Source organism: Bactrocera tryoni, chromosome 1 (assembly GCF_016617805.1).
Source record: "Bactrocera tryoni isolate S06 chromosome 1, CSIRO_BtryS06_freeze2, whole genome shotgun sequence".
In the NCBI taxonomy this organism is placed as follows: Eukaryota; Metazoa; Arthropoda; class Insecta; order Diptera; family Tephritidae; genus Bactrocera; species Bactrocera tryoni.
Window position 1 is genome coordinate 31,839,361 of NC_052499.1, and position 15,249 is coordinate 31,854,609.

A 15,249-nucleotide genomic window follows, 5' to 3' on the forward strand; every position below is an offset into this window, starting at 1 on the left:
GCTTTCGCGAGGTCTTTTTATTGTTTCCCTTTCCTGAGTGTGTGGATTATTATAGGCCGCTGGCCTTTGACTAAAGTTTTGGCATGTCATTCGGGTTCTTTAAGAATCCCACTCAGCTCTCCAATTGGGAATATAATTACCTCCTTGCGCGTAGTGCAATACATCCATAAGGGCTCCCGCGTCTAAATACTTATTTTTTTCCACTTGTTTATAATGAGGTGAGTAATGGGAAACAATTGTATTTCCACCAGTTTTTCCCACCTGAACTACATCCATTCTACTGTAGAAAGAGTTTGCAACAGAATATCGAGCTTTGTTTCCAATTCTTATGCTAATGCCAAGACCCTAGGCATATCTTTAGGTTCCGAAGATAACATGATGTCGCTCATTGGCTTCCGCAAGCCAGAAACAAATACCCTCAAAGCATGTCTATATTTCTGGCAAAATGACTCTATCAGTTCCTTTTGTATCGTTTTATTTATTATCAAAGTCAATTTCTTTTCAACCTCGTCGTAAAACTGAGCAATTGAAAGTCTTCCTTACCTAAGAGTTGACATTTCTTATTCAATCAAATAGACTGGTCGTTTGTCAGCATAAGTAAAATCTAACCGCGCGATGATCGCCTTAAAATTTTGCACGGTATTGAATGATGACATTACTTGTCGGTCAAGCGGACAATTTTATTTCTTATTATTGCTACCCCTTGATAGTGTTTTGAATTATTCTCGCAGCTTTCAAACAATTTATAGGCAGCAAATGTAACTTGTCTCCAACTAACGTACTATGACCTTTCGCCACTGAATTCGGGCAGAGATTTAATTATTCCTAGAGATTCATCACAATGAACTGTCGGGTCTATAGTCACTGCCTCATACTCTTCCACTTCTAGAGGAGTCTCTAAAGCTTTTAGTAGTTCTGTCAGCTGTCACTATTTCCCTTAATGTCTACTCATTCATTTTGATATCACTTATAAACTGAATACTTTTTTGTTTAATTTTTTACTATTTATTTTCGATTGTATCAACGATTTTATTTTGCTTCATTTGTTTAGCACATTTTTTTAATGACTATTAAAACACACTTCAACAATTTAGCCATATGGGCCACTTTACAAATTTTGTTTACACTTTCAGAAATTTACTTATGTAGCGATATGCGCTCAATGATCACTGAGTACTTACTTATATGATAATATTATAAATCATTCTGGCCGCCATTTGTCCTTGTGATGGGTAGCGCTAGGCCTCCAGTAGTCCTGTAGTCCAGCAAGTCCTCAGTATTTCAGTATTCCTCGGGAAATCGTTTTAGTTCAATCCGCGCCAATTATGAGTTATGCACTATATACTTATTTAAATGACCTTTTTTCAGCTCTATATGTGGAGCGAGCGTTACGCGTTTTAATTAAAATCCAAACTAGAACTAAAACCTAAAAATATAAGCCCTGCTTGCTTCTCCTACTCTTGACACAATTTTGACGTTACTGCCACTCCTGTACCTAATGTCGTTGTTTTCACTTTAGCGTAACTTTATCAAATTTGGCGGTTGGTGTTTGTGTGGACAACAGGTAAATTGCTGTTATACTATTTTCGGACCGACATTGAAAACATTTTGAAAACACATTTGTATGTTGTGGAATCTAAGTCGTTCGGACCGACAATGTGTGCTTTCGATGAGTTTTCACTGACAACTATCAATAGCGGCATTCTCTTGCTCTTACAAGATTGCACGATGACACAAAATGCAAAAATCCTATACCGAAATATGCAAGGCCAAGAGAGCACCCATTGCAGAATCTAGTGACATATGACGGCACGAAAATAAACATGGGTTTTGGTCTGACATATTTTACAGCCATTGCAAATAATTTTCTGCGTGTGTTTGTTGTTGTGCAGTTGCACCAAGAGGAAAATTCTGCAATTTCTGCACAGGGCAAGGTTTTGCAAGAGCAAGATAATCCCCCTAATATGAGAATATCAAGTCACAGCTGTATTTGTATATGCAATGTAGACAAATATCAAGTGACAATTTAGAGCCGGCAAAATATGTCCTCCAAAAACATCGATTAAACTAGAGCAGGCACCGATTACAATGAGTGGAATGTAAGTTTTCAAATAGTTTTCAGCGAAAACTGTGTTTTTGTTTGACAAATTTTACATGGACGAAAACACAAGTTTTCGTGCGAAAACCGTTTTTTCCCACGAAAACATGTTTTCGTTGTCGGTCCGAACATAGTATTTACCATAATATAGCTTCTGTCTAATGTAGAACTAAAATTTATTACTTTTGGTGTCAATTTTGAGGCCTTAGACTTTAATGTTAAGGTCCAGTAAATGTTATCAGAAACATTTGGGGTTTACTAATTTTTAAGTCCTTCCTTACCCATATACCTTAATATTTTATGTTTTAATAGGTTTTAATCAATTGCTGTGGACCCTATGAAGGTTATGGTCAAAACGTTATCAAAGCATGTATAGTGGCTAAAACGCATTATGTTGACCTCTGTACTGAATCTCACTTTATGGACACCATACACTACAAATTCGATGAACTAGCTAAAAAGAAAGGGGTATATCTTGTGATGGGTTGCGGATTACAAAGTTTACCAGCAGAAATTGGAATCAATTTCATGAAAAATAACTTTAAGGGTGAGAATAAGAAACCCAACTCCTAATTTACTATATACTTGTATTTATGGATATATGTACATATATAATACATATACACATATACATATATATTTTTTGGCATACATTTTCTTCTGTAAAAAGGAAACAAATATTTTCCACAATTCTTTCTTAATATAAGCACACATTTTCAAAGAAACCTTCCATTCAAACTTTCTCTTGGAAACTCTTCTGCTTTTGGGTCGTTGAGAGAGAACTTTTCGTTTCAATTGCCTACTCAGGCTAAAGTAGCACTTGTTTGCAAAAGTGAATCTGCGTTGACATTTTTGCTTGATGCTAAAACTAATAGTGATGTGAAATCCAATGCAGGAATGTGATGACTGACTATTTGATGACAGAAAATATTTCGTTGTGTCCGCTTTCACCTCCAGGTAATATCATCAGCATATTTCCACATACCTTTTCTATTGAGATCTGCGGCTCTTATTATTAGGCAGCTCCATCGATACTTTTCTCTGTGGTCTTTTCAAAGACTTGTGGATTTACCAAGTCTAAATAGGACATTATATGCGATGGGCCTTATCCAACGAGCATTGACGCGGACTGGATTGGAAAAAATACAGTTAATTTCCAAAAATCGGCACGTTTCTGTCCGACAATAGTCTGCAAAGAAGTGGGTGCATGAACCTCATCAGTATTTCGCCGAATAGTAGACCAACAGTTCTCGCCGCTTTGTTATTTTTTAAGCGGAAATCGCTATTTGTACTTCACCATAGTGGTGATCGAATAACCTTCAATTGGGGTTTCGGATTCACGATCTCCAGATTATCTTCATGCACACTGCTTACAAATTTCTTCCTGTTTCTTTTTTCGTTTGCAAATGAGAAATAGGATTCAACATCATATACCGAGCGTATTGTAGAAAAGATTAAAGCCCACCATCAACAAACTGATTGGACCTTATCAGTGTGGCTTTAGGCCTGGAAAATCAACAACTGACCAGATATTCATGATCATGTCAATTTGTGCACTTTGTGAATCATGTCACTTTGTGCAAAAATTTTATTAAAATAACTTTAAGGAACCGTAACCGAACCGTAAATAAAAATGCAAACGGCAACTCTCACTCTTACGTTTTGTGAAGTGGTGAACACAATGACTGCGATAGACTGCAGCAGCACGACAGTGAACTGAAAATGGCGTTGTGCATCTTACTACATGAACATTCGTAAGAAGGCAGCAACATAACAATGGCCGGCATGTACACAAGACAACACAGCTGTCCATTTTGCATTTACACAATTTCATTGTGGCTATACTAATACCTTTCACTTCAATGAAATTTTAATATTTTGTTCAAATGAAATTTTTTACGCAAAAAATAAGTAAATAGGTAAATATTTCTGTTTTAAATTATCAACTGTTATTACAAATGATATAATAGAGCTATTTTATGCTTTTATTTGTAAAATAACGTCAAGTTTGTTAGAGCTGTGAATAATTTTACATTTTACATATTAGTGGCATCACCCTCTACCTGCTCTTTCTATCTTCCATTCTACTGTCAACTCTACTGTCGCCCTACTGTCGTTGGTAAATATAGGAGGATATTGAAGTTAGCGAGAACGATAACTGTCGGCCTGTAGTCGTGTTGTCGTGCAGCTGTCAAAACAAAATGTTGGACTATTGCCTGGTTAAAAGGCAACACTTTGAGAAAAGAACAATCGAATATACATAAGTTCCCATATCTTTTATACTGTCGGTTGTTACCGATATTCTTTGGAACAGCAATAATGGATCGATAACTATAATATCACCATTTACTTAACAAAAGACCGTTTTTAGAGACAATACTTTGTTTTTACGTTTAAATTTTACACTGCCAAAACTCTTACTTGGATTGAGGACAAATTGTAGGGATCATTATCTAAATAAATATTGGCTAAGAATTCACCAATATCTTGCTTTGGTTTTTTCACTGTTTAGCTGCTTCTACGAACGATGTAAAATGGTATCATAATAACTGATTATTTGAACTTTCTGAATATGTGATGGTTATTTTTGAGAAACGAAAATTAGTTGGTGAAATTTTAGTTTGAATGAAAAAACGAAAATTCCTGTGTAAAATGTATGGGGAAAAAAAAAAAAAGTAGCGACCCCTTAGAGTTAAGCTACAGCGCCTGGCTTGAGGGAGGATTTTTTGTTTGTCAATCACTTTTGAGGGGTAAGAATTGAAAAAAAATTCAAAATTTTTTTTTGAAGCACCCTAATATACATACAGCAGCCATTTGCACAATTTTAGTTCGTTTGTGTCCTTCACTCTTCAACCTTTCTTTAGAAAGTTTCTTACTTGTACCATTTTTGTATAAAATTATCAAGTCTTTTTTAATTAATTAACAATAGGTATCGTTTTGAAAATACTCTTCAAATTTTTCCTTAAGCACCAAATATGAAGGATTTTTTTAACTACAGCGTTTTCTTTCTTTCCAACATTTTTTAAGGTATAATCTTTATAATGGGTTGTCAAAAAAGTCTTGCGGTATTTTTATTGAATTTTTTTTTTTTATTGTAATTGAAATGAATTTTTGATGACTCATGCCCAGCTCTTGACCGATGCTACGGCTGCTACTATGCCGGTCTCTTTCGACCAATTCAGCGTTTTATCGCAATTTTCGATGACAGGCCTTCCGGAGTGTGGCGCATCTTCGACCACCTCTACACCAGAACGAAAACGTTGAAACCATCGTTGTGCGGTGGAAATGGAAACTGTATCGGGTCCATAAACTGCACACATTTTATTGGCGGCTTGAGATGCATTTTTGCCTTTATCGTAGTAGTACTGTAAAATATGCCGTATTTTCTCTTTGTTTTGCTCCATGTTTGCGACGCTATAACTCACGAACGACTTAAAAGAAACGACAATCAATCAAACACGTGTTAGCGCGTGAAATGAGCTTTCCAAAAAGGTATAGCATGACCCGATGCAACGAATAAAACTAGAACTACGCGCTTTCAGCGCCAACTAGCGAAAATACCGCAAGACTCTTTTGACAACCATTATATAAAAAGTATGTGTCACGTTGTTTGTCCGCGATTAACTCCTAAACTACTGAACCGATTTTAGTAAAATTTAGCACACTGTGTCCGGTTTGAACCAACGTAGAAGATAGGATAGTAAAAACAATTCATAAATAAAGAATATAGTGAAAGCTCTATTAAATGGACGCTCTTTTAAGCGGACATCTCCATTCACTATGCACATTATTTATGTTTATTAAGTACAATCTCTTAAGCGGACAACTCTATTAACTGGACATAAAGACTGGTAACCAAACATTGAGAAAGCAGCCTTGAATTCGTTATTTTTTTCAAAGAAATTATTTCTATGAACATATTCAAAATTAAACCTCAAGTACAATCCCTTGGACCCTAATACCGACAAAAACGCTTTCCCCTTTATACGCAAAGAAAATTTTCGCTGTATTCAATCGTTTTTTACATACTTATATGAATACTAGTTTAAAATGTATACCACACCACTAGTTTAGTATGTAAAGTACTCCTTTTAGCGTAGACGGCCATCGGCCGCGCTCTACAAAAATAACCCTGCTCGAGCCAATACCCGGAGTAACCTAAGTATATTATTATTTTATTACGTAATATTATTATATAATATTATTTGGCTATTTATTAAATTTAAATAAGAAGAAGTAAGATTAAATCCATATGCATGGAAAGATTGTATATACTCATTTTAATTTGAAATATAATTTATAGACACATTTGTTTTTATTAGAAATCTTAGTTCTAAGTAAAGAAAGAGAAATTACAGCGAAGAAGAGAAATTTCAGCGAATTGCTCTTATTTATCAAATGGCAGCGCTCCATTTCCTCATAATTGTTAGCACATATGTACATAAGTGATGCTCAAATTTGTTTAAATGTTTACAGTTTAGTTAACTGAATTTGAAGTGAAAAATGTACATACATAAAGTGTGTTAAATGTAGTGAAATAGCTTGTTGAAATGTTTCGATTTCGGGAATTTTCGAACTTTAAAGTCGAATATCTCGTAAACCAAGCGTTTGGGGTACCTATAACGCTGTATATTTTTTAATCAGGAGGACTTCCTCTTTCCAACGGTAACGGATATCGCGGCGCCAAAGAAATCAGAATTGTGCCCATTAACAGAAAATTGGCATTATAATTAACAAAAAGAAAAAAATAAGCGGCCTTTTTTCTCAGTCATTTTTATAAAAAACTAGACATAGTACGACAACGTGCTTTCAATGCGACTAAATTAGGCACATTTATTAATCTATCTAAAAATTTTAATGGAATTCATTTAATGTATTTTGCTCAAATTTTTCCTTTCGATGTTACTAGTTATTTTCTTTCACTTTTTTTCCATGTTTTGGTGATGTGGATATCGAAGTCTCGCCATTATATTGACTTTGATAACTTCGATGAATTAAAGCAGATGTTAAACTATCAAATTTTTGGTATTTAACGTTGACTCTTTGTTTTGCTAGATCCCAATAATCGATTCACAGCAGCTTTTTTATTTCATACACGTTATTATCTGTCATATTTCTGATTATACAAACAGTTTCATCCATACCGAAATCTGAAAATTGAAATAGCGATGAAATCACAGTATTATTACGCGTATAAGTATATAAATATTTCAAGTAGAAAAAAATACAATGTGATTGGACATAAGAAGGTATATTAGGTTGGATGGCTGAAGGTGAAACAATTCTTGTGGTTGGATATTAACTATCGACAAAGCGATGCTATTCAGTTTATTTTTTACAAAAGAGTTCGATATTTTATTTATGTATTTATTTATTTGTTTTTGCATGTACGTTAACAAGTACAAGCGTGGTGGCGCGGTTTCATGTTATTTCATCGTTGCGCGTCACTCTTAACACAGTCATATACAGAAGAACATTTCGTCGTTGTTCTGTATAAGTTGCAAATATGTACATATCTATATATGTAAGTATAATTACACCATGAAAAATTTTGTGTTTCCTTTCTGACAGTGTTTTTGTAAATTGTGTCTACAACAATAATTTTTTTTCATTGAGTTATAAAATTCATAAGAAATAAAAAAATTTCCCAAAAATAATCAAACTTTAACTGTTAATATCTTTTAAACGTTTGGGTTTACGAAAAAATCTTAATAGACCTTCTTTGTAGAACATTCAATTTCCTACAAAATCTTAGGAACAAGATATTTTTCAAGTAATTGGAAGCGAGATATAAATTTTTCTATCTGATAATAAGAAAAAATAGAAAACTTTATGTAGGAGGACCTTCCCGTTACAATTAAAAACTTATATTTGGATAGGCTTTCTTAGAGGTGTCTAGGAACCTATTTTTCCGAGTACTAAACGAAAATTTTTTTTTTGTTTTTTTTTTGAATCACTTTAGTGGTCATATATAACTAAAGTGACTGAATTCCATAGAAAACCCTTCCGAGCGTATAGTACGATGGGCTTTAGAATTACAGCAAAATTTCTTTTAACATAGAGTATCTCAAAGGGAAACTCAACCTAGTAGTAGACGCACTGTCCCTACAGCCACTAGAGTCCATAAGTCAAGCGACGACAATTGCGATATAATGTAGTTGATGGCGAAAGCGAGTACATGGAAAAGGATGGCCAACTCTATCGCCACATCCCATGTCAATCACAGGATGAAGAGACTGCACCCTGGAAGCTATACGAGCCTAAACACCAACACCACCACCCAGCTAACCGACCACAAAGCCAACATGAAACAACCTAGAGGAGTCCGACCAGTAGAAGAGCATCATAAGACAACAATCCGACCAGTAACGATGCGTCTAGCTCAGACGATTCCACAGTACAACGACGATCACCTCTCTTCAGACTAAGAGACTATACAACCAGAGTACTTATTATCAACGACTCATTCCAAATTTTGCCAGCGTAGCTAATAGTCTACATGAACTCATGAAAAGTAACATAGTCCTTCAGTGGAATAAAAAACAGGAAGTGGCTTTCCAAATTCTGTAGTATCGGTTAAGTACCGCGCGAATGTTAGCATACCTCATGATCGTCGTTTATTTTGGATACCGATGCTAGTAAGAGGCGTTCCTTCTCAAGTCATTGACGCGCCTGAAAAAGTGATGACGTGTTATAGCCAGACAGTAAGCAAGCCAGAGAGAAAGTATTGTGTAACTCAGAGGGAACTACTGACATCGGTGAAGTGCATTAAACATTTTTGTCCCTGTAATGCTTACATTATTCAAAAGCTGATGCCAAATAAGACATTTTAAGTGTGCGATTAATGACAATAACGTTAGACTGGGAAAAGTAGAATTGTGTTCAAGTTTCAAAAAGCTTCGGATACCCATACATCCTTGTTCCTGGTGGCTTATTGGTATGCTATACATGAAACAACAGGGCAGACTCTGGCAAGGGTAAGTTTTGGTAATGATGATCTGTTACCAGTTAATTTGAAATTTGGAATTAAAGCCCCCGGAGGAAGGAATGTTAAGGAAGTCAAAAGCATTCTAGAAGACGAGATTTGGGATATACATGACAGTATACACAATTTAAAGCAAAATATGATAAAATGAAAACAAAATACTACAAGGCAATGAGCTCTGAGGACCTTAAAGAAAGAGATTGTTTATTGTTATATAACCTAAAACGAGTGAAAAGATGGTTCTCAAATTTCAGTGTAGTAGGAAAGGACTATACCAGGTTATTAAATGACTCAACGATGTAATAAAGACCTAATAATAAAATGAAGACAGTTTATCTGGAATGATTTGCAGCATTCATATTTGTCTGAATAATTGACTGGCGATTTTCGTATTAATCTACTTTATATACTTAGACTGCCAGATTATGCAGCAGACAAAGTTTTAATGAGAGTGTTGCTTAGTAAAATAAATAAGAATAAGAATTTGTAAACTCGAATAACGAGTAATAAGCTTTAAGTTTGAATTAGCAATAAAAATAAGTGTATAGCTATTAAATTGGGACTTTTGCTTAACAATCCAGTGATTGAACTCTAGAGTGAGTTACAATATATGTACTATATATTATCGAGAAATCCGGTAAACAATACATATGTTGGTCAACCACAGTGGCACAGTTTTGTAAACGATTCGATTATCATTCAACTGAATTTTTTTTATTACTTATTGAGTTGATATCTATAATACCGGATTTCAAAACTTCATTTAAAACGAAGTTGAGTTGCAAATCGTAATAGCGGCTTTATTTTTGATTGACTTTAGTATTCTTCTTTAGTAAACTCTTATAATTCTTCTTTAGTAAACTCTTATAATTACGTCTTAAAAGCTATATTTTGAATTAATGTATGATACAACTATAAATATTACAATATTTACAGATATTAAGATAGCATTTTTTTAATATTTTAATATTAATGTTTGGTATATACTACTTACTTATGTATTTATTACTTTGCCTTGAGTCCCACAGGAACTATAAATAGCATTGACGCTTATGTTGAATTTTGGACGAAAAATCCGTGGGTGTTGGGCTCGGTTGCGAATAACAACGTTTGGACGAGCTTTATATTAGCTAATCGAAATATGAGACGATTTCGACGAAAACTGCTTCCAAAAATGTATCCACAAGCTTCACGAATGTAATTAAAAAGGAATGAATTTACCTTAATATCTTACCAATTCGTCTTTACATAGGAATATTTTAAGTGAGTCAGATGTTATTAAGGGCTTTTGTGTTCCAGCACCAACCGTTGATCAAGATATCATCGATCGTAGTCAGTTGTACTACTGGGAGGAGAAGAACGAGAGACCCATTCAATATAACAGTTATTTGACGTTTTCGTAAAGCAACCCTTACAATATATTTGAAACAAATTTTACTTTAAGGAATAATTTTCCCATGGTTTAACTCGTAGAAACGATCTGAATTATTCCTTAAAATAAAGTTCATGATAGTTTTGCTTTCTCAAAGTCTAATTGTGACGAAGCGATGTAGATGAGAGAAAATTAGTTTCCATTTGAATGCACATATAACTTTTGATTTTTTTATCAAGAATAGTAGAATACAAAAACTTTCTGATGAGTATTTCATGCTATCCTTTAGATATACTTTCATACATATGCTATTTGCTTAATAAGAATATCTTCCAGCGAGCTTAAAATAACTGTGTAAATTGTAACTTTTTTTTCAAAATAAAAATGCAGTAATCTGAATTTTTAAAGTTCACTTTAATAAACAGCTTTTTTTAGTGGTTAACATCTATTAATTTCGAGTTCGCTTAATGTTTTTTCGTATATTGAACGAAATTTTACTGTCAAAACTTCATAACAAACTTCACTTCTTTTGTTCGTCATGGCAGTTGGCATAAAGAAATGGTTAAAAAAAATAAAAGATATAGCGGTGATAATTGCCTTGGGAAGCCGCAATCTTGTTGTCATAATTCAATGAGATAAAAACCGGACTTATTCTTGAGAAGCTGCTTTTGTAAAAATAAATTTCATTATACTTAACCTACTTTTTCTTATTTGATTTTTTTTTGCAACTATGCATTATTGAATAGTTAATTCATTCTATAATATACATTAATTTGAATTGTGGTTATTTATTATTGAACCCTGTCTTGTATACTATAATTCTTGATATTTAATGGCTACGGCAATTTTTCCCAAATTTCATATTAAACGTTATTAATACCGTAAATTGATAAAGCTTTTTGTTAGTAGTTGCAGAATTTTAGTTAATGGAGGAAATTAAAGGAACTATTGAGAAAGCAAATTTTTTGTAAGATGTTTAATTCATTCTTTAACTTGGTTTACATCTCTTAAATGTTTCAGAAACCCTGCCATCGCTTTTTTGCTTTTGTGTTGGTATTTTTTGATTTTAATACTTACTCAGTTTGCATGTACTCGTCGTTTATTACTAAATTGTCCCCGTTTATTCTCATTTGGCCTATTTTCTTCCGATGGTCCTATGGAGGAAAATGTAGATGAGACTTTTTTCCGAATAACATTCAAAGCAAAAGGTTGGGACAAAAACATGAAATCTATTCAGCACATATTTCCCGCTAGCCCTGATAAAATTTTAGTGGGACGGGTAAGTGGCGCATGCCCCTTTTATGGAATAGCATGTGTCTGTCTTCTAGTGTCTGCTGTAACTATATTTAATGAACATTCAAAACTTCCTCATCGGTTCGTTGAAGTTCACATTTATTAAAAAGATAAGTATCTAAAAAATTACAAATTTACTATTGTTTCCTCAGGGGTGGAGTTTATACACCAGGAGCAGCGTTTGGCCACACTAAAATTATAAATGAACTTAGAAAGTATGAGCACGGTTTATTCTTTGAAATAATTAGCACGAATTGAATTCAATAAAATTTTAATTAATTTTATTTTATGATTGTTAAATAAATTGAAAATACAAATTATTAATGTACTAAAAGAAATAAATAAAAGAACATACAATAAAGAATATAAATATACAAATAATTCACAGTTATCTTAGTATCTTTTAGCACACATGTAAGTATTTCCAACAAACCTGCCTGTTGTTTTACACGTAAATAATTTTAGTTTCTAGCATAAATCACAAAAATCGATAACAAGAAATAAGATAAGTGTATAGGCATTAAATTGGAACTATTATTTAACAAGCGGCGTAATCGAACCATCAGGGAGTTCGTGGAGTTCACATCTGGTAGAATTGATGACACGCTGCCCTCGTTGTCAGGCACAAAATGGTTCTCAACGCTTGATTTGAAAAGTGGTTATTAGCAAGTGGTGGTAAACGAATCAGACAAAAAAAGAAGGCTTTCAGCATTGGAGATGGTCTATGACAATTTACCTTAATTCCTTTTGGATTATGTAACGGCGCGGCTACTTTTGAGGAACTTATAGACCAGGTGTCAAAATGAATGCATTGGGAGACTATATAAGTAAGAGGTATATCAACCGACAACCTCAGTTGGCACGATGGATTGAGAGACTGCTTCTAAAGAACATCAAAAAGGAGGAAGTTTGGAGGATGTGCAGACATTGCCAAATAGGACATTTTAAATGTGCGATTAATGACAATAACGTCCGACTGAGATCCGGGCAAAACTAAATATCAGCAAGGAGATCCAGAGTTGAAATGTGTTATATGTACATGGAGTGGAGACAAACAAACGTCCAATTAGAGAAGAAATAGCAGTAGAAAGCCCAGTAGCAAAGGCATATTAGCACAATGGAATAGTTTAAACTTGGTCTCTAGATGCTTGCATCGAACTTATTGGGTTGGTAGCTGGGAGGATCGAGTCATGTGTAGAAGTTCACGCAAGTGAGGAAAGATCTCTGATCGCTATTCACTTGGGAGTGGCCAGAAACGATTCTTTTACATATGCATCAAGCAGCTCACGACTTCCGGTATAAGACCAAGTATCCTCTCGGTAGCCAAAGAACATGCGTTTGAAGGCGAGCTGAAGTGAGAAGGCGAAACATCCCCTACACAGGGTTGTGCGCTGGGCTTGGGACCCGCCACATAAAAAAACGCCCTCCATGAAACTTACCAACTGCCGCGGATAAGATCTGAGGCGAGTGGGTCCTTGTGGCATTTACTACAGTGGGCATATAAAAGGGGCGCAAGTTTGGTGTGGGATTCGTGGTGGGAGAGAGATTCCGTGCGAGTACTATCATTCACTCTGGTGGATGAACGTCTAGCCACAATCCGCAACAAAGCGAAGTCGACAATGTGAGCAATGATGCACCTATGAGAACTGCCCCCGCCATGGCGCGCCATGTTGTCAAAATCGTGCTTGGCGACTTTAACCCCAGGGTGGGTGAGGTAAATTTTCTTGTGCTAGTATGAAGCTCTAAAGAAATCTAGTACTAATTTTTAATACATTTTTTCAATAAAATGCGAATATGGCAACGCGGGTTTTGCGAAGAAACATGAAATCAACAATTGTTTCTTGAAGGAAATTCAATGTAATCGGTAAATTCATCCTAAATTAGTTAAAATCATTATTATGAAATATAGTTCATTTTGAAATGTTGTATAAAACTTACCAATCATCAACCACATTCCTTAAATCGCAAGGAAAATGTTTATATACTTACACACATAAGTATATTTTATTTCATTGTTTTCTCTTGATCTTCTAATGTGCATCATTCACAATGTGTAACCTGCTGTCAAATTTACTTCACTACAGCTCAAGAAATAATAAATTTTTTTCTTAAGCATTTACTTCAGAGCTGGAACCCAACCTTTAGCATGGTTTATGCCTTAACTAGGCTTACTAACAATATTAATAAAATTGCAAAATTTCATTTGAAAATGTGTGCTCTAATTTTGGATAACATACCAGCAAGTCACGTCTAAGCAATATCCAACACATTGAAGGAATTAACACGGCCACAATCCCATACGCAATCAACTTGCAACTCATAAGTCCAATGCGTAAAAAGTGTAACTTCAAATAAAAAAAAAATAAAAAGTGGAGATATACACTTGAAATTTTATTTGAATGACTTGCAACTCATAAGTCCAATGCGTAAAAAGTGTAACTTCAAATAAAAAAAAAAATAAAAAGTGGAGATATACACTTGAAATTTTATTTGAATGACTTGAGTTGTCATTATTTATTTTAATAGATTATGGGCCCTGTCATTGTTAGAACAAAAAGAATTGTGTGTATTTACATATATGTATGTACATATACACGTTTGCGTGTAGTGGAAATTTTAATTTCATACATATATTAATGCGTACTTCGATACCGTTAGTTTTGTGGAATATCCCTGTAGTTCAGTACCATCGGAGAAGAGCTAACAATATGGCTAATTCCTAATCAATAGTATTTTTCTGAAGTGGAGAGAAGAAATATTCTTCGGTAATACCAGCAATTAAACATATATGTACATACATATCTAAGTTGTTAAAAATATAGTTTTTGGAAATTTCATGTGCGGTAACTTATAGAAGAAAATTATGCGCTGCAATTGCTTGAATGACATACAGCGATAATAACATAACAGTGACAAAGAGTGAAAAAAAAATTTTATTGAATTCATGCCCGATTCTTTTTTGGGTTTTGCATCTAAAAATTACACGACAAAGCAGGGGTCGAATCGTTACATTCGTGAACGTATCACCCGTCACGTAAAAGCCTGTATTTCGTATTATGACATACGTAATCGTAACGCTTCTATCGTAATCTGGCATAGCATTACCATAATCTATCATCAATTTTTCTTTTAGCACTAATTTCGAAATACACTCATTATCCTTGTTGGTTATATAAAATTATTTAGTGATTGATAAGCTGGCGGACAGGGGTAATGCTCGAAAATTGTACAAACAAATGCGGCGGCTTACAGAAGGTTTCAAAATAGGAGCATACTCTTGTAGAACCCCCAAAAGTGATCTAGTCACCGATGCCCAGAGCATACTTAAATTATAGAGGAAACACTTCTCCAGCCTGCTGAATGGCAGTGAACGTACAACACCAGGAGAAGGAGAACCCGATTCCCCAAACGATGACGATGGAGCAGATGTTCCATTGCCCGACCATGAAGAAGTTCGAATAGGAATTACCCGCCTGAAGAACAATATGGATGGGCCGATGG

General features: G+C 34.5%; 1 protein-coding gene across 1 annotated transcript in view; it reads left to right on the forward strand.

The window, feature by feature from the left end:
- LOC120779703 (saccharopine dehydrogenase-like oxidoreductase) overlaps window positions 1–12,006 on the forward strand; it is a 93,738-nt gene extending 81,732 nt beyond the window's left edge. Inside the window, exons 4-8 of the mRNA XM_040112069.1 lie at window positions 2,411–2,645; window positions 10,112–10,280; window positions 10,336–10,482; window positions 11,476–11,829; window positions 11,901–12,006. Of these exons, the coding sequence (XP_039968003.1) occupies window positions 2,411–2,645; window positions 10,112–10,280; window positions 10,336–10,482; window positions 11,476–11,829; window positions 11,901–12,006 (1,011 nt within the window). The remainder of the gene's footprint in view (window positions 1–2,410; window positions 2,646–10,111; window positions 10,281–10,335; window positions 10,483–11,475; window positions 11,830–11,900) is intronic.
- Window positions 12,007–15,249: the final 3,243 nt, after the last annotated feature.